Source organism: Dermacentor silvarum, chromosome 3 (assembly GCF_013339745.2).
Source record: "Dermacentor silvarum isolate Dsil-2018 chromosome 3, BIME_Dsil_1.4, whole genome shotgun sequence".
NCBI classification, from domain to species: Eukaryota; Metazoa; Arthropoda; class Arachnida; order Ixodida; family Ixodidae; genus Dermacentor; species Dermacentor silvarum.
In genome coordinates this window covers 68090722-68108840 of record NC_051156.1, presented here as the reverse complement: position 1 = coordinate 68108840, position 18119 = coordinate 68090722, and the positions used below count along the sequence as shown (strand labels likewise).

General features: G+C 47.1%; 1 protein-coding gene across 2 annotated transcripts; it reads left to right on the top strand.

Moving 5' to 3' along the window:
- Positions 1-4887: 4887 nt before the first annotated feature.
- On the top strand, positions 4888-17791 carry LOC119445482 (uncharacterized). 2 transcript variants are annotated; one of them, XM_037709763.2, is made up of 6 exons: positions 4888-5077; positions 8578-8789; positions 10058-10232; positions 13331-13450; positions 14100-14209; positions 17015-17791. In XM_037709763.2, exons 1-6 carry the CDS (start codon positions 4957-4959, stop codon positions 17270-17272), a joined length of 996 nt encoding a protein of 331 aa, XP_037565691.2. In that variant the 5' UTR covers positions 4888-4956; the 3' UTR covers positions 17273-17791. The 2 variants fall into 2 exon arrangements, with proteins under 2 accessions (XP_037565691.2, XP_037565692.1); XM_037709764.2 differs by having other exon boundaries at positions 4952-5077; positions 10053-10232.
- Positions 17792-18119: the final 328 nt, after the last annotated feature.

Genomic DNA, 18119 nt, shown 5'->3' with positions numbered 1-18119 from the left:
CTGCGTGCCTCCTTGAACGTTAGATTTTCCTTTACTTTAATTAGTACAATTTCCTTTTCTTTTTTCCAGGTGGGGGCACGACCGCGAGTATGCGGCGTGCTCCCCATCACAGTTCAACACATGTAGCGAGTTTTCACAAGAGTCAGATGAGTGTTTCATGAGCACTGCATTTCGCACACGTTTGGCGGCCTCGACAGTTCTGAGAGCTGTGGCCGAATCGCTGGCATTTAAAGCATCTGAGAGGATTTGGAACGTATGCCCTGACCACGAAGTTTGATGTATCCGGCCTCGATGGATTCGGGCAGGACACTTGAGCCGAAAGTGAGCACCAGGTGCTTAGTCTTGATTTCTTTGCCGTCGCGCCTCATCTTAATTCTTTTAAACGTTTATCACATTCTGCTCACTGAAGCCCTCCAAGAGTTCAGCCTCGGTTAGCTCCATTAAATCATCATCTGAAACAACGCCGCGAGTGGTGTTCATAGTACGGTGTGGGGTCGTGTTATTGGGATGTCCCCAAATGACACTAATTTCGGCAGCTTTTCGTATTGTATCTGATCGCGGAGCTCCAGAAGCAGATCACCCGCTTGCCATTTTCGATGCTTTGTAGCCTCGGCCAAGAACTTCAGTCAGAGACTTCGAGACAAGGAAGGGTGAGATCATTTTTACTGTCTTTTCAGGTTTATCGGAGTGGATGACGTGAATCGTGGAAAGTTTTGTGTTCTGTTGCCAAAAAATTGAAATACATCTTCGGTGCGCCCTCGTTTCTGAGGGCGATCAGGGAGTTAGGGGAACGCGCTGTCCATAGAGTATAGCTGGGATTTTCGGCAGCGATGCCAACCACCCACCAAGGAGCCCAACGCGGGGACGTGACAGGAGTTCCTGTAATGGGAATCCTGCCAACGCCAGTTGTACATCACTGCTATAACCAAATACAGCATAGCCAAGACTGGCTAGCCACACAAGGTTAACCCTTGCCGCCCAGAAAATTTGGAAGTGAGGAGAAGATATAGAAGACAGGAAAGAAGAGACAGTGAAAGAGAAAGAAAAAGTGGTGAGAGGGGGACAGGAAAAGGCGACTGCCGATTTCCTCCAGGTGGGTCAGTCTGGAGGTGCCGTCTATGTGAAGCAGAGGCCGAAGAGGTGTGTTGCCTCCGCCGGGGGGCCTTAGAGGTCCGAACACCCGGGATCGGCTCAACCCCCAGGATCCCCCTTTCCCCAGACACGGCTAAGCCGCGCACGGCTACACGCGGGAGGGTCCAAGCCTCATGTGCTCGGGTACGTGGTGTCGCAACACACCAAACGCCTGCTTACGCAGACGCCCCTGCGGGGGAACCGGCGTCCTCCTCCATAGCTGCAGGAGAACGCCATAACCAAGAAATCACTGCGGAACGTATTATTCTGGAACGTTAGATTTTCTTTCCAGACACCTCACCACCAATATTCTTATCAAAGAAATATGGTTGCAGAAAAAAAAACGTTCTGCAGTAGGAGCCACGTAGAATTATAGAAGATTGCCCGCTAAGACACGACAGAGTCACTTCATATATATAGGTATATTTTGCGTAAGTTATATGGCTATTCCATGTATCGCAGTTCCGCGGACACTGCGTCACACAGGTGAGCTTGAAAGAATGCCGAGAAGACTGCAATGAGTGGCAGAATGAAAATTTAGTATGCTGCTGTTCTTGCGGACAAAGGACGTATGGCGCGTTTTAGTTTATTTTAGATGGACCGCTGAGGGGGGGGGGGGTAGATAGGCGTAAAGAGGCCATTTCTGTCTTTTAGAGCCGATGCTTTGTTTGCCTCATTTTCAGTGGTCCGGCGTGGACTCCTCAGTAGGCTGCTGTCAGTCGTCGGTTTACCGCCTGATATGCACGCGAGCCCTGCTATCGCAAACCGGCTTGATAGCGTTACATGTCAACCGACAAAATTGTACCAGTGAGCGTCCCTGAATTGTTCTGCTTAATCAAGCAGTAGGTCACGACATAAAACCTATACACATAATGCTGGCTAACAGGTAACAATAAAGCACGCAGATCGTTTAAGGGAATAAATAGTGCAAGGTATTCAATGGTATCTTTGATTAGCCTAAATATTTTAAACTTAGGCTACCCCACTCTGGGCAATTGCCCACTGGGTTTATTCCCATTCATCGCTAATCCTCTCCAGATTAAGTATAGCCGTATAGGCCACTGTGTCACGACGACAACAACAACAAACGTTTTATGTTTTTTTGTTCACGGTGTACTCGTACACTGCAAACTGAGAAAGATTGGGCTAAACGTGCAAGAGGTACAGATTCGTTAGCTGTACGGCGAGATATGTGTCACAATTCTCTGTGCATACACTTATTCTCATCACATCTCTTTCTTATACAAGCGTCACACATCGCCTTCGTCCACGTGATATGGCTTCGTCGACGTGTCATGGTGTGCATCCGCGAGATTTGGTGTTTACATTTCATAGAAGCTTGGGATGGTGTAGTGCACGATATCAAATTCCATGACATCAAAGTTATTCTTTCTGGGGTTTTACGTGCCAAAACCAGTTATGATTATGAGGAACGCCGTAGTGGAGGGCTCAGCATTAATTTTGACCACCTGGGGTTCTTTAACGTGCACTACAACGCAAGCACACGGACGTTTTTGCATTTCGTCTCCATCGAAATGCGGCCGCCGGGGCCGGGATTCGATCCCGCGACCTCGTGCTCAGCAGCGAAACGCCTTAGCTGACTGAGCCACCCCTGCGGGTGACATCAAAGTTATGACCTTTGTGTTGTATATGTGTTGCACATACATAAGCACTCTAGATTGGATTAGAAGTGTGTAGGATGACAATAAAGACAATTGCACTCACCACAACAGGCACTTTATAACCCGGTTTGTAACCCGGGTTTAGCATTTTATAACCCGGTTTACACAAGCTTCGCTTCACATGTTTTTTGTTACTCATTGGAATTTGCTTGCTACTTGTTTGTCCTGACCCGTTTCAGTTATCTTCTCTTTGTAAAGACAAGTCCTTAGATTAAACGTTTTAGATTCTCAGTTCTACGTGGTTCATTCTCCTGCTGGGTATGTGCCACTTCTTTAGTGGCCCAGCAACCACAACGGCAACAAACTGTTTACAGAGGCCGCGTCGTGGCCACCAATGTTGCCAACATTTTGTATATAGCAGGCCAAGGCCTCGTTCCTGATGGCACCTGATGCCAAGGAGAGAATTCGTGGCAGTGGGAGGAGAGTATCAAGACGAAGTTTATATCTCGGTCTGCCCCGGTTTTCACTGGCTTTCGCGTTTACTTGCGGCCTCGGTAGATCTTTTTTTCTTAGGGGGGGAGGGGGGGACAACTTCAACAGCGTTTTGTGTCACTCTTGAAGCTGTTGCTGATTACAGGCTTCCACTGTTACAGTGGAATGACCCCAGCTGTACTAAATCTCAAATTCCATGACAACTGACAGTGTAGAAGTCTGAGTGAACGTTATCCAAGACATATATCCAAGACCCCAGCATTCACCTAACCGGGGCTGGGCTACCACATTCTACGGCTACCACCACTGAGAAATACTACCAAATACATGCCACTACCGAATGCATTGGCAGAAAGGCGCAGGCCACAGAGGCAGTCTCCAGCGGCCTGAGCTTGTTGTAAACGCAAATACGTTTAAGGAGATCAGTACACAGGAATCTGCAGGCGTGGCATGAAGTAACAGCCGATTGCTATAGCAAAAGTGTTGTTTTCCCCCAAAAAGATAGCAAAATGCATTTTGGGCATAAGGGTGACTTCATATGGTGAAGATGTAAACACGACGATGTTTCTGACTCACGAATGAAGCCGTTTTTTGATCCAAGCGGTTTTGGACGCTTCTGTGCAAGCACGTGATCGTATTAGTGATCATTATGATCATCCAATATAGGTTCACTGCAGAACGAAGGTATGCCCCCAAAGAACTTCGAGGTACCCCTCTACTGCATCAGCTGAATGCATCATACGCCTTCAAAGTTCACGTGTCTCATCGCACCATCTAGTCAAATATCTTATTTTCATTAAGCTAACAGATCAGGGGCGCTATTCTCAAGCGACCACTTTCGGGGGTCCGATCAACTGTCGCGAGGTTTCTTTTGACTAGGCACCTGGACACGTTGAAGTACACGGTTCCGAGGCCAGGTGCTGAGTCGTGGGGCCGAGTCGTGGTGCCGATTCATGGTGCCAATTCATGGTGCCAATTCATGGTGCCAATTCATGGTGCCAATTCATGGTGCCAATTCATGGTGCCAATTCATGGTGCCAATTCATGGTGCCAATTCATGGTGCCAATTCATGGTGCCAATTCATGCTGCCAATTCATGCTGCCAATTCATGCTGCCAATTGATGGTGCCAATTGATGATGCCAATTCATGGTGCCAATTCATGGTGCCAATTCATGGTGCCAATTCATGGTGCCGAGTCACGGGAAATCTCGCCGAAAGATGATCCCATCCCCGAAAGTGGTGTTCGCCTCGAGAATAATGTCCCGGGTTTCATGATCACGAATATGTGAGCAACGGCTTTAAGGCAACAGTTCTGCCGCCACGCGGAAAATGTGTTTACTTTCATAAGCCCTCTACGGGGACAGCGAATGACAAAAGAAACACGAGGTGCCAAACAGCGTCTCTCTTTCCAAGCCGTACGCCACCATTCGCCTCTCTCGGCGACGTCACTTTATATCAAAGAGGCAAGCACTTTTCAAACAGACAATGCCACGCATACTGGAGAGAGAGGGTCTACGTGATGGCGCGAACGGGAGTTACCGTCATCTGCGTTATCGCGAAGAGACGGGGGGGGGGGGGAGGCGAGGCTAGGGGTAAGGGGGGGCCTTCACCGAGTTCGAGGGCAAGATAGTACGGCGTCGTTCGCCGGGGGTGCTGTGTGACGCTGTCCAGAAGGCATACGGGCACATAAGCAGACGATAAAAAGGAAGATGGCGCCGTCCTCTTGTTGCGCCGACGTCTGTTACCGCTGCTGCTGCTTCCTTGCACTTTTTCTGGCGACTTTTCTACTTCGCGTAGTAGACGCGGACCGACCAACAAAGTCAAAAGTCTGTGAGTATAACTACGCAGTTTTGGTCGTTTCGTATTGACGAACTGTCCGTCGCACTGCTGACCTAGTTTTGTTTTTTGCCCGCCTGCGCTAATGCCAACTCGCGCGCACGCAATCGTTGCAAGTTGACAGGTCTCCGCGATTTCGGCTTCCGGTTGGTTTGAGTGTTTTTTCCGGACACCTCTCGTCGTTCGATCTTGGGTGTCAAGATCGAACGGCCTGGGCGTGGCATACTGTTACACTGCATTTAAACACTGACATATAGTTGCCATAGAAAGCAAAGTACGTCCAAAGCTTTCATTACGTCAAAAAGAAGCGGCTTATACTTATCGTCGGATGTAAGGACGAATTACACTTCGAAACCTACCGTTTGTACTTTGAGCTCTTAGTTTAGGTTTGTTTCGTTACTTTCGGATTGCCGCGTGTACAGCAGGCAACACTTAAGGCACGGTGGTTATTTTTTCGTCAGAGATGCAGGTCCATTCTAGGAAAATTATCAGCAACATTACTATAGCCAATCTTTCTTTTTCCGAGTTTTTGAATAATTCATGCTTCCGCTTTAGCACACGTCTGTTGATGAATCTGATGAATATACATTCATCTTCATGAATGTAGATTCGGACAGCTTCTCGTAGTGCTTATATATTCAGTCATGCTGGTGATAGGCAAACTATGCCGCTACCTGGCATCGGAAATGAAGGAAAAAATATTTTTCATTGACACCGACATCTTAGGCAACTTTGTTAATGGCGGCAAAAGCGAAAAAAGAACGCGAATAATGTTTATGGGAATGCCTGATTTCAGCCCGAAGTAGATAGTGCTGAACGTTTCTACGTTTACGTACAAACATTGAACATTGTTGAACATTGAAGATTGTACGTTTGTTAGGCTGGAGAAACGGGATAAGTTTTCAACAAGACTCAATAGGGTGCAAATATAGTATATGTTTAATATTTATAATGCAAGGTGCAAGCGAACTAGGTCGCTCTGTTAAGCTGGTCAGTAGAAAACGTACACGTCCTCAAAAGTCACGCGCTATAGTTGTTTCCGCAGTCACGGTGCATACTTTCTTCGTAAGCAAATGCCCTTCACCCCAACCCGTCCCTCACACCATTCCTCTGTGCCGTTTCCCTCGAGTGACGCCTCGGCCTTTACGTCACTCGATTCTCGCTGTTTACCGAGCAGCGAGCGGCACGTGTTTGAGTATGTCAAAGGAGCGATAAAAAATGTGAGAAATATGCTGATGGCACTGAAATATGGGAGATAAAGTGCGCTTGCTCATGGCATCGTAATAAATGGCATGAAACGGTGATTCAGCATTAAAAAACAGCGGAGTGGAGAGAAGGACAGTGCTGGTGCCGCTAAGGGTGGAATCCAGTTCGTCATCTCGTGCAGACGAACGGTGTCGCTTATTTTGTCTGGGAAATTCTTGTACACCTAGCTTACGCGGAGATCAGTGCGAGCCGCTAGAAAGGCGCCGCTGCGTTGCCTAAAAAATGCCGGATTAGGGGAAAAATTGTCGGCCTGTGCGACAGTGCGCAATGTGTGTGGTTCTATATCTTAGTGGGACATTGACTTTGATTATGGCTACTTGGCACCTTTACAGACTGTGTGACGGCGCCCACACAGAGAGTTCTACATTGTTCATACTTGAATACCTTCATTTGCTTTCTTTTCTCATTGTTTTCTTTCTTTCGCCCGCTTGCCACTTTCCCCAGTACAGGGTAGCAAACCAGAGATATCATCTGGTTAATCTCCTTGTCTTTACCGCTTGCCTTTATTTCTCTCCTCTCTGGAACATCTGTAACTACATGTACTCTGTGCAGGGCGTTTCCTTCGACGTAACACCAGTATTCTGTGATAGAAGCTACTGCTACTGCCTGCTCACGAGTCGCACCTCAACGCTACTGACCTGCTCATGGCGATAGCAGACTGGTGCTTTGAACTGCCCTCGCATGCATGTGGGTGTAGCAGACAGATGAGTTGAAGGTTGGCTTAATCCATGCACTGTCCAAGTCATGGACGGTGGCTCCGACTTGAGCACTGCACGGGCTAGGGCCTGCCCGGGCCGAGCTGGATAAATAAATTTTTGGCAGGCCCAGGCCTGATGCTTTCGGGCCTGGGCCAGGCTTGAAGCTGGGGGCCCAGAGCCGGCACGGGCTTGTTCACCTACACTCTTAAAAAAGCTTGCACCCTTTGAGGCTTATCTTGTCCCACAACGATGATCGTCATCTGCCTTGCTTGCGTTTTCTTCCTTGAAAACTCAGTGCCCGCTGCTTTCCTATCAAGAATGTCATGTCCCGCTGATGACGTGCAAGTCTTTCATTGCCTGGAAGTGCCGGGACCGCATCGTTAAAGAAAGGAATGACGTGCAAGGCGATTACTGACGTCACGATTACTGTAGTGGGACAAGACAAGCCCGAAAGGGTGCAAACTTTTTTTTAAGATTGTGTAGGTCGGGTCTTCGAGCACACGCGGGCGCTTTGCACTGATTCAAGGCATTCGGTGTCAACTGAGAAGTTCGGAATAGTAGCACTTAATGACCTTAGCAAACATGTAAAAAGGTTCTAATTCCTTTTCTTTGTTTAGATTTGTTTTTCGAAAAATACCAATTATTTTTGTTTCTACAGAAAAAAAGGTTGATTTCACAAAAGAAAAATACTTATATTGAGAACATTTGTTATACAGTCTGACTGTTACTGCTTTGGCTATTGCACTATTTTGTTACTTTTGATATGATTATTTTACCGTATTGCATCGTTTTACCACTTTACATTTATCGCAATACTCTGGCACTTGATCAATCGTGAAAGAGATATTGCACTCCTTTGACGAATGTAACCGCTTTAAGCACATTCGTAACGTCCGTCTTTGGAGTTAAAGTTTTGCATGAAAGTGCTTTGTTGTTTTGGAAGGATTGTGTGGCAGTACATTTCTCACCGTCATTATTTTCGAGCCTTAATTAGAACATACGCGTTTGAAATTTCAGCTGTTTTTGCACCTAACATAACTTTAGAATTTTTCTTGATTTAAGAACTACTTACAAGAGCCATTAATAGGCGATATTCAAAGTGCGTTGTGATCTGGAACGCTGGTCGTGTCCGCCATCGTCTCTGGGGCGTAGTTGTGAAGCACTGTAGGTTGTGCGGATCGGCGACCGTCGCCATATATGACTATGCAGTACACTTTTGGCAGTCGGGCCCGGAAACATTACATCATGGACTGTAATGCGAAGGCCTTGTTCTATCTAGGAGGCGTTGTCTATTGTTGCACGCACTCCTGCCTCTTCTCAACGGTATTGATGTGACGCCGAGGATAGATACTTGCTTGCCATGCCGGAGGTCCAGGTTTGATTCTTCGTAGGAACTAAATTTCATCAACACTTTTCTTCCTACACGGTCGTTGCAATCGAGGCCACAAAGACACTTCCAAAGTGGGGTAGAGAAGTGAGAGAAATGTCGCTTTTAATAAAATAACGCGGTTCACTTCAATTGTGACGCAGACTACATGGATGACCTATGCGGGTCGTCGCACACGGCTTCCATCACGGTGGGAGTGGCGGGCCTCGAGTCGGCGGTGGTGCTGCGTGCCACCAAGCACCACATCGACCACGATTTCAACTGCACGGTGAACGTGACCACGAGGGTGGACCGGAGCCTGCTGTACAGCATCTCGTTCCTGGATCTGCCTATGACCTGTCTTTCCTACCTGGAGGTACCCGCGTACACCTCTCCTTCTATGATTGATGGTTTGACGTCACAAGCAAACGATAGAGTATCTGAGACGCCCTAGTGGAGGGCTACGGATTATTTGCGTCCGTCTGCGATTGCTAAACCTCCGCCTAAATCTATGCGCAAGAGCTCAGTCGCAAAACAATGTCGCAGAGCCGCCACTGCGGATAAGTCTACGTTCAGGGGATTTAAGGAGTTGCATTGAGGTCTAATAAGGCAGGGAATAAAATCCCTTAAATTGAAACTAAATAGTGTTTTTTTTTACGAGCCAAGGCGACGATTTGATTATGAAGCACACCGTAGTGAGGGACACCGTATAAATTTTGACCACCTGGGGTTCTTTAACGCTCCCTCAATGCACGGTGTATTATACGGGGGTGTTATTGCATTTCACCGCCATCGAAATGCGGCCGCCGTGCCTGCGATTCGATCCCGCATCCTCGGGCTTAGTAGCACAACACCATAGCCACTACGCCACCATGGCGGGCCAAGATATACCTTGCTGCAATCACGAGCACCATATCGCACGCTATTCCGCGGAAAACCTGGGTCAACGCTGGTGTGATTCTTCAGACCGGTGGATCATCGCTAAGTAGCAAAAGCAGTTTCTTTACTAGCAATAAGTAATAATAATAATAATAATAACGTTTATTTTTCATCACACGGATGAAGGAAGCTGTAGGTAAAAACTGCTCTTCGTAGTAAATCCTTTTAGGGCAAAGGAAGAACTGTAGCCGCACCGCCAATAGAAGCGGGTGGTGTCTGTCTTTGCTAATTTTCTTTCTTTTTTATCATTTTCAAAGAACGCCTTGCAAGTATCTATCTAAATCTATGTATCTAAATATATCTGTCTATCTAAATCTGTCTATCTATATATCCATCTCTTACTGCCACCTATATGGCTGCATTGTAAATTTCCGTCAACCCGCCGTGGCTGCTCAGTGGTTACAGTGTTGGGCTGCTGATCAAGAGGTTGCTGGATCGAATCCCGGTCACGGCGGCCGCATTTTCACGGGAGCGAAATGCAGAAAACACCCACGTACTTAGATTTAGGTGCGCGTTAAAGAACCCCAGGTGGGGCCAAATTATTCCGGCGTCCCCCACTACGGCGTGCCTCATAATCACATGGTGGTATTGGTACGTACAACTGCACACTTTTATTAAATTTCCGCCACTCTCGCGCTCTGCCCTTGTGCCTGGGCAACCATTGCGCACATAAGGGGCCGCTTCGGGGCCTTGTGTCCAGTGCAGTTGTGGGCGGACCGGCGGGACGCGCAGCGCTTCTGCCGAAACGTGGACGACCCACGCGGCAAGGAGGCCCACTGGGTGACGGCGCCGCAGCTGCTGGTCCAGCTGGTCACCTCGCGCCACGACTGGAACTACGAACGCAAGGCCTTCGAGATCGTGCTCACCTCGTACCGGCAGAGTACGTGAGTCCTCCGAGATCCGTCACTGTGGCGCGATGGCAAAGCGAATCGGTCGTCGCATTATGCCGGCGAATGCACTTATCAGCTTCGGGGTTGCGCTTTACGGCTGGGTAGCTTCGTAACAAGTAAAATGTGATACAGAAAATAAAGCAGACGTAGAGAAAATATATTTTTTTTTGTTACTGCATAAGATGAACATAAAATTTTTTGAATTTCCCACACACACTCCATAGGGGTGGTCACCTTTTAACCAACTTCTTGTAGTCTAACTGATCTTTAGGAGACAGTAATGCTGAACTCTAAATAAGTTTGAACTGATGAAGCTAGTTTTTCAAAGGAGTATTTTTATTTGTCCGGTGGAGAAATGTTCATTACTATCGGAGAAAATTGTGCATGCTCAACGCCGACAGGTCATGGTGACGTCACAAATTTTGAACTTTTTTCACAACCAGAACCGTTTCCGTGGAGAAAAAAAAAACTTACTAGGCGTCCAGACGTGTACGTAAAAAATTGCACGTAATTAATTACTTGCAATCAATTACATTTCTTGGTAGTTTTGTAATTATTGGATTACAGCTTTTTCTCACTAACGCTCACTGTAAATCAAATGCGTTTTTTCTGTAATCAAATGCATGTACCCAGATACTTTGATAGCGATACAAGCTTGCAGAACATGTAAAAGCGTACTGATGTAAGATCAGCAGGTGCTTGATGTGGGTGAGTCGGTGCAACATATGTAAAACAAATTGCGGAAGATGGAAAAGACAAAAAGACAAGTACGTAGCGCCCGTACATTGTACTTGTATTCTTTCCGTCTGGTTTATTTTACGCTAATTTTCTTTAGGAGTGTAAGAGCTTCAGAGATATAAGAGCGCTCGTGCCACCCAGCATCTCCGTGGATGAACATGTTCAGACAAGCAAACCCGGGGACTGAGTATTTGACTCCTCATCCTGTAGCACTCCAGCAGATGTTAGCCGATGAATTGAACCGTCACTGTTACGTCTCGACAGCGATGACCACTTCGAACGTTAATGCAAGGAATTCGCAGCAGGAGGAGTTTTTTTTTCAGCTTCTCACTGGCCCTACCACCTTCGATCACTGAGCTCCAGCAGTAATGAAGCGCTGCGCTTTGTATAGGACCCAAACCGTGAGCATCGAGGAATTGAGAAACCAGAATCTTGTGCGCATGATGTTAGTACGATCGCGATCGGTATGGGCTGCAACGCGCGATGGCTTTGCCACGCGGTTGCCCGTTGTAGCTCATACTGAGCGCGGTAGTACACTACTACACCTTCCTTACCTCTAGAGCGAACATAAAACAAGTCTTCAGGGTCGGTGATAATGCATTCACACAAAAAAAGAACGAAAAAAAAAAAACGCGGGAAGATGACCTAAGAAAAGTATTGAAAAGCAATTGTTATTGAATATAAACAATTTCTGAAGAGCATACGCAGGGCGCAGGGAAAGTGCCAGGCCAACTCACTAGAGGTGCTGTATTTGTGCAATATTACTAAATGTTCGGAGGAAAGTAAAGTTGAAGTAATAGATTGCTTTTAAACCATTCTTGAATGACTTTCGTGAGGCGGTAATTATTAACCGTAATCAATTACGTTTTTGTAATGAAGTAATTGTAAATGCATACTATTTTTCAGGGACGTGTAGAAGTGTGACTGCTTCCATAGGTTGCAGAATATTATTTAATCAGAATACCCCATAGACCCTTTCTAGGTTTACGAACAGCGCTACCAAAAGGCTTTCGGCTAAGCCGTCTGAACAATACAATTTATAACAGCCTATAAACACATAGAACTCGCCAGCTGGCACCAGTGTTGCTGCAGAGTTAAAATGTTTGACAAGTGAATTCACACGCTAAGTACAACAAGAAAGCTGCATACGTTAACTCCACACACGGGGCGCATTCACTATATCTGAACGCATCAAGAACATGAGACCATAGTAGATTATGTGAATAAATACTTTTTACTTGGCTAACCTAATTGTCGAACATTCATGACCGGACGTTTTCTCGGGTAATGAAAACACTGCCGCCACAACACAGCGGAAAGGGTCTAGTCTATATTGTTCTTTTATCGATAAGCCATTGCTTTCCACAAGAGTGGGCGTTGTCGAAACCGATTACGTTTTCGGGAAGCTGGTCTCCAGCATGAGAACACTAATGGTAAGGTTTAAATGACTTGCAGAAACGGTGAGTCGACGAGCACACCAAAATAATTAATATTGTCATGCTATGAGCCTCTGTTATGTTTACTGTAGGAACGAATGCTTCTCCTGGCAATGTTCTATTACCCTTGTTTGACGTTATTCTTGTTTGACGTTATCCATATATCACGAAATCAATCTATCAGAACAATTACCCATCAGCCACAACCTCACAACCAGACGTCTTCAAACGACTAGCTGTACCGAACAATGATGATAATGTAAGCGCAATGTAATTTCGAACGAAGATCTTTTGCCATTCCACATTTCTTCTTTTTTTCCAAGTTGAAAACGCAGATGCACATTCGAAATCGGCTGTGCGTATGTGATGTAATGTTGAAGAAGTAGTCCGAATGTGGTGGGAAGCTGTCTTCTCACCGAGTTCTCGCTGAAAAGCGAAATCGCAACGCAACTTGTTTCCTACAACTTCAACAAGAGTTATCAAAGTTGTGACGCAGTTTTTATTCGTCCGCTACAAAGTGCAATTTATTCATTTAGAATTTCGGTACGTGGCAATAAAGATTTAAGTTTCGTGGCAAGACTACCGTTTACATGAGTGAGCCGCGACACGGTTAGACAAGTTGACACTGCACGGAATACAGCGGGCAACAGCGATGAAAGATGTAATTTTAAAGGAGCACAGGTACACATAAATGTACATGTACATTCGAGCGCTTTCAAATGTTGCGCCACTAACAATAATTAGCAATGTAGAAGTCTAGTACGAACAACGTTATCACACTCGCAGATACCCAGGAGATATCAAAGTCAACCATACAAGTACGGTATTTGTACTAATTTTATTGCAGAAGCTCAGAATTGATACGTTAGTTCAAATAGCATACTGATACCAGTTCCTTTTGTACGCATGCGCAGGCCTGCACTTCGACGGTTGCTACAAGGGCGAATACCAGTGTGGCAACAAGTTCTGCATCTGGCGCGAACTGACGTGCAACAACGAGAACAACTGCGGTGACCTGAGTGACGAGAATTGCAGTGAGTTGTCCTTGGAAAGTGCCTCGCCACAACCGAATTGAAAAATCGTTAACAGGATGGCAAAGGCGGGAATAATACTCGAGTAATTGTCCTCGACGCGATCCAAGATCATCATTAACTGTGGCACAGTCAAGTGAGTAGCTAATCTTAACTCTTCACTAAGAAATGCTCCGTAATTTAGTATTAAACTGGCGTACATTGGTTTTATTGTATTGCAAAGGTGTGCTCGAGCATGCAGGTGGCTTAATATGCCTTGTGTGTCCACTAGTTGTATGCATGTCCCTTTTTGTTCCCGCGTATTGGTTCCCGCACGCCATGTTATTATACCTGGACAGATGCGTAGAGGCCTTCTTCGCAAGAAGCTCCATGACGGGCCTGCATAACTTGAAGTTAATGAAATGTTTGCAGTGTGAAGGCTAGTCTGTCCGTACCACGACAACTTTAAGCAGTTCCTCTTGGGTGACCTTTTTATCGCACCTGTTCGCTCCTTTAAGCCCCGTCAAAAAAAAAAAAAAAGTATTGCACGAAATAGCGCTGTTCAAATGCAACTTCTCTTTTTCTCGCCAAATATAGAAATGTACGTGTTGCGAAGATTCCACAGGGTGTTGCATATTTCGACTCTACGTGCCTCTACGTACTTGTACCGCAGTGTCAAAGACCCTGGCAGTGGCCGTGACCGTCGCCGCTGGAATCACGGTGGTTGTACTCATCTTCGCCTTAGTGGCCTACATCAGAAAGCGTGCTCAAGTGGGACCACATGTAAGTACACCGAGTGAAGTTATGGGGTGGCATCTGGTGGAAAAAAAATTCAAACGACTGCATTCAAACTATTATATATTATATAGCTGAACTTTAGCGCGCCTTCACTGGTACTCAGCCGTAAAGAAAATAACCATCTTGCAAAATGTTTGAAGGAGCCTGAGTTATTTGGCTGGCAGCTTTTATATTCAAAAGCTGTGTCTCTGTGATGATGTTTGGTGATTGGTGAGGTGTGAAATGTATAAAGTTTGAAATGTATGAAGTGTGCAATGTATAATGCACCAGTAAACGCAATTATTGGTCATATCTATTTTGTTTCTGGTTCGTTATCTTTTCACATGCTTAATGTTGTCCCAGCTTTCAAAAATATACTGACAAGTCCAATTGTATTCATTAAGTGTGTTCCTAAAGGGGTCCTGAACACCTTTTATTGCGATAGCAATTATATGAATACTCCAAAGCAGATTTCTGCCGTCGGCGTCGCCGTCGCCGTCGCCGTGAGGTTCCGTAGGACGTCAATGGAGATGAAATCCTCGCCGCGCGCCGCCGAACGCTGTATGTGCGAGTGAAAGGGCGCGAGGGACGCGCGCTTTCACGGGGACCTGCAGAAGATAGCGCCAACCTTTCCCTTTCCCTCAAGAACCACTTACCGGGGAGTGAACGCACGGCGGAGAACAAACGCGCGTTCTGTGCCGTGCTCCCTTAAGGGCTGCAGAAGTAGGCGTCTCTTTCCTCCTTTACAATCAACATATATGTAGAGCAAACGCGCCTTCTTCTGACGCACGAAAGGCCGTTGGGCAGGGAAGGGAGGCGACGTTTAGCTGCGGCACCAAGTGCCTATTTATATCAGAGGCTCCGGCAACAGTCACCAACGCCGCACGCATTTTGTGCGAACGCGGGCAAAACGCCGACGGCGTCGACAACAGTGCTGTGTGTTGCCGGTGCTGCTGCATGTCCAAGTTTGAACAGCGGATAAAGCTACTATCCTTACTCCGTATAGCTCTCTACTAAGTTGCTATCGCAATTGATGCTTCGCCTTTCGGGTGAAACTGCGACAAGTTTTTTATTGAACTCGAGAAATGCATTTGACGTTAAAATCGACAGCTTTATAAATACTTCGCGACAAAAAGTACTTCAATGCGTTCAACAGAAGCGGAGTTATTGGCAATCGAAGATCGGCTTTGAACCTCCTCACAGTGCTCCCGCTCCTTCTTTATTACCTGGCACTGCGAAGGCTACGGCGAAACGGGGTGGTGTCCACTACGCTCTGCCTACTAAACGTCAGCATGGCGCGCAGTTCAAGTTTGAGTTTGTATGTTCACATATAGACCCCGCTACTTCCGATTTTTGGCGCCTACGACGCGGCAAACTCACAGGCTATCACTCAGCTTACGGTTGAGTTCACGGCGCCCAATACCTTTGTTGCGCTACGGCGTACTAGATAGCTACGTGCGGCTATTCTCGCACCGAGTGACATGAACAGCAGCATTTCCTTCCGCACTTATCTCCCCGACAATCCCACAATTTCCGAGGGTCCAACAAACTTGATCCTGACGTTCGCTCGTGCGAGTACGTCGGCAGCGCGCACATCGGCTAAGCTATTGACGCCGGACTCCGGAATTTCCGCTGAAAGGATTCCCAACGTAATGAGCTACGACCATGATGGCGACATACCGCGAGGGTGTGCAACTCGGGAATGTAGATGACCTGTTCTCCAGAAGTTGGCACTCGGGCCTTGAATCACGTCACCCAGAGACCACGTCACCCACAGATCACCTCACCGACAGAACACCGTCACCCAATCACTCACGTCACCTAATCACGTCACTCAATCACGTCACCCAATCACGTCACTCAATCACGTCACTCAATCACGTCACTCAATCACGTCACTCAATCACGTCACCCACATCAGAGCACGCTGTTGTCCTCAGTGAGCCGCAGGGAGCTCAGTGAACGGGCCCGTCGCGGCACCCCGACGCGGCCGCGGTATCTACGCTGTGTACGCTGCAGATTCAGCTAACATGCAACTGTATATAATGGCTAACTATGTGCACGAGAGTGCTAGAGTGTGCGCTCGTGCTCACTTGCTCCAGTCGGCCGTTACTACGTGGTGACGACCACCTTTGTCCTGCGCTAGCTTGACCGATGGGATAGTAGCCACATCCAAATTGCGCATTTTGTGGAATAGCTCGATACGATGCAAAGCCTGCCGAGGCGTGCAGCCAGGAGCGGCCAAGAGTGAGCGCGCGCTGGCAGGCGTACGTGTGGTCCGACGTAAGTTTCGTCTGGTTCGAGGTTCGAGGCGAGCGGGCACGGCTGAGCATTAGCAGACGATAGTCGGCGATAGTACCGATAGTCGTACTTCCGGAAAGACGTAATTCTTATCAAAATTGAAGACGCAGAATTTCGATTACTCCCACCTGCTTTGGAGTGCAGCTCTTAGGCGCCCGTTCCTATGGCGAGTGTCGGCGTTGTACCTCATAACCGAGCGAACGAGCGCAGGGAAAGATGAAAGCGAATGCGGAGTGCAGTGGGAAACGAAATACGACGATAGCGAAGATAGCGCGAGGAGGAAAGCGGAGGAGGAGAGTATGGCGAAAGCGTGACAAGAAAAGCGTAGAGTGTGCGCAAGGCGGGCTTTGCGGCTCTAATTTTTTTTCTCAAATTTTTTTCTCCAATGTTTGTGCCATGATTTCAGAACTATACATTTATGCATTCGAGGTCATTAAGGACAGTCAGGCATAACCTGTGACTAAAGGCGTTAAGCTGCGATTCTTCACTCTTCGCCGTTGGCGTGCGCAGGACTTGTCTCGCACCACGAGCTCCCAGTCGGTTCACAGCGCGGGATCGGGAATTTCCGGTGCCTACGACACCACCTATCGGCCACTGGTGGGAAAGCACCTGCTCATGGAACCACTCTTGGAGGTGCCCAGCGTGCAGGTCTCTGGCCTTCCCAGCCGGACGTCTTCCGAGGACAACGTGCCGAACGAGGCCCAGGGTAGCGAGAAGCGACTGAGGCCCTGCATTCGCTACGACCGGTCCGTGTCGGACCCGATGTGAAAGACAGAAACGTGCTGCCTCGTCAACGAGAGTGGCTAAATGGGATGTTTGGAGGCAGAAGGACACGGATGTGGACGGTACGGTACGGTCCTCTGTTAAAGGAAACACCTAGCTTGTAGATAGGACAGCAGTCTGGGAAAGTTGGCTTTTTGTTTTCAGGACGAATGTACAAACAGCGAAAAAATGATCAGAGCAAGATCTAAACGACAAAGCCAGTGCTCTCTCAAAATTGAAAGGTTCTTTCCAAAAATCATGCCACATATACGTATGTCGAAGACACCACGCCGGCAGGTATCTAAACAGCATCACCCTTAATGCAACGCGTGGAACAAGAAAATGTAAGCTTAACATGAGGAAACTATCATTGCAGTGTTGAGGTAATCAGTACGATGTCATGAGCAATTTTGATGATATAGTAGAAGCAGCAGATGATATCTATTCTGAAGTCTACATTACCTTACCGCCATCCCTGAAAAGAAAAATGTGCAAACATTTTATTTTACCGGTACTTACATATTGACAAAACTGGGAGGTTATAAAAAAGAAGCTTGGGAAAAAGTTAAGAACCGTGCAACGAGCAGTAAACGAAAAAATGATAGGCGTAACGTTAAGAGAGAGGAAGACAGCATCTTGAATGAGCGGTGGTAACTGATATTCCAGTTGAGATTATTATGATGAAATGGAGTTGGGCCGCCGGCCATGCAAGGCGTAAGGCAGATAACCAGTCGACTATTAGAGCTACTGAATGGGTGCCAAGGCAAGGGAAACGCAGTGCAGTACGGCAGGGAACCGGATGGTGTAATGAAATTAGAAATTTGTAGGCATAGGATGTAGCCAGGCAGCGTAA

Excerpts from the sequence above, each read along its gene's own strand:
- LOC119445482 (XM_037709763.2), top strand. The coding sequence starts at position 4,957 with ATGGCGCCGTCCTCTTGTTGCGCCGACGTCTGTTACCGCTGCTGCTGC. Across the intron at positions 8,790-10,057 it reads CCTGTCTTTCCTACCTGGAG|TTGTGGGCGGACCGGCGGGA; the intron begins GTACCCGCGTAC and ends TGTCCAGTGCAG. Across the intron at positions 14,210-17,014 it reads GTGCTCAAGTGGGACCACAT|GACTTGTCTCGCACCACGAG; the intron begins GTAAGTACACCG and ends TGGCGTGCGCAG.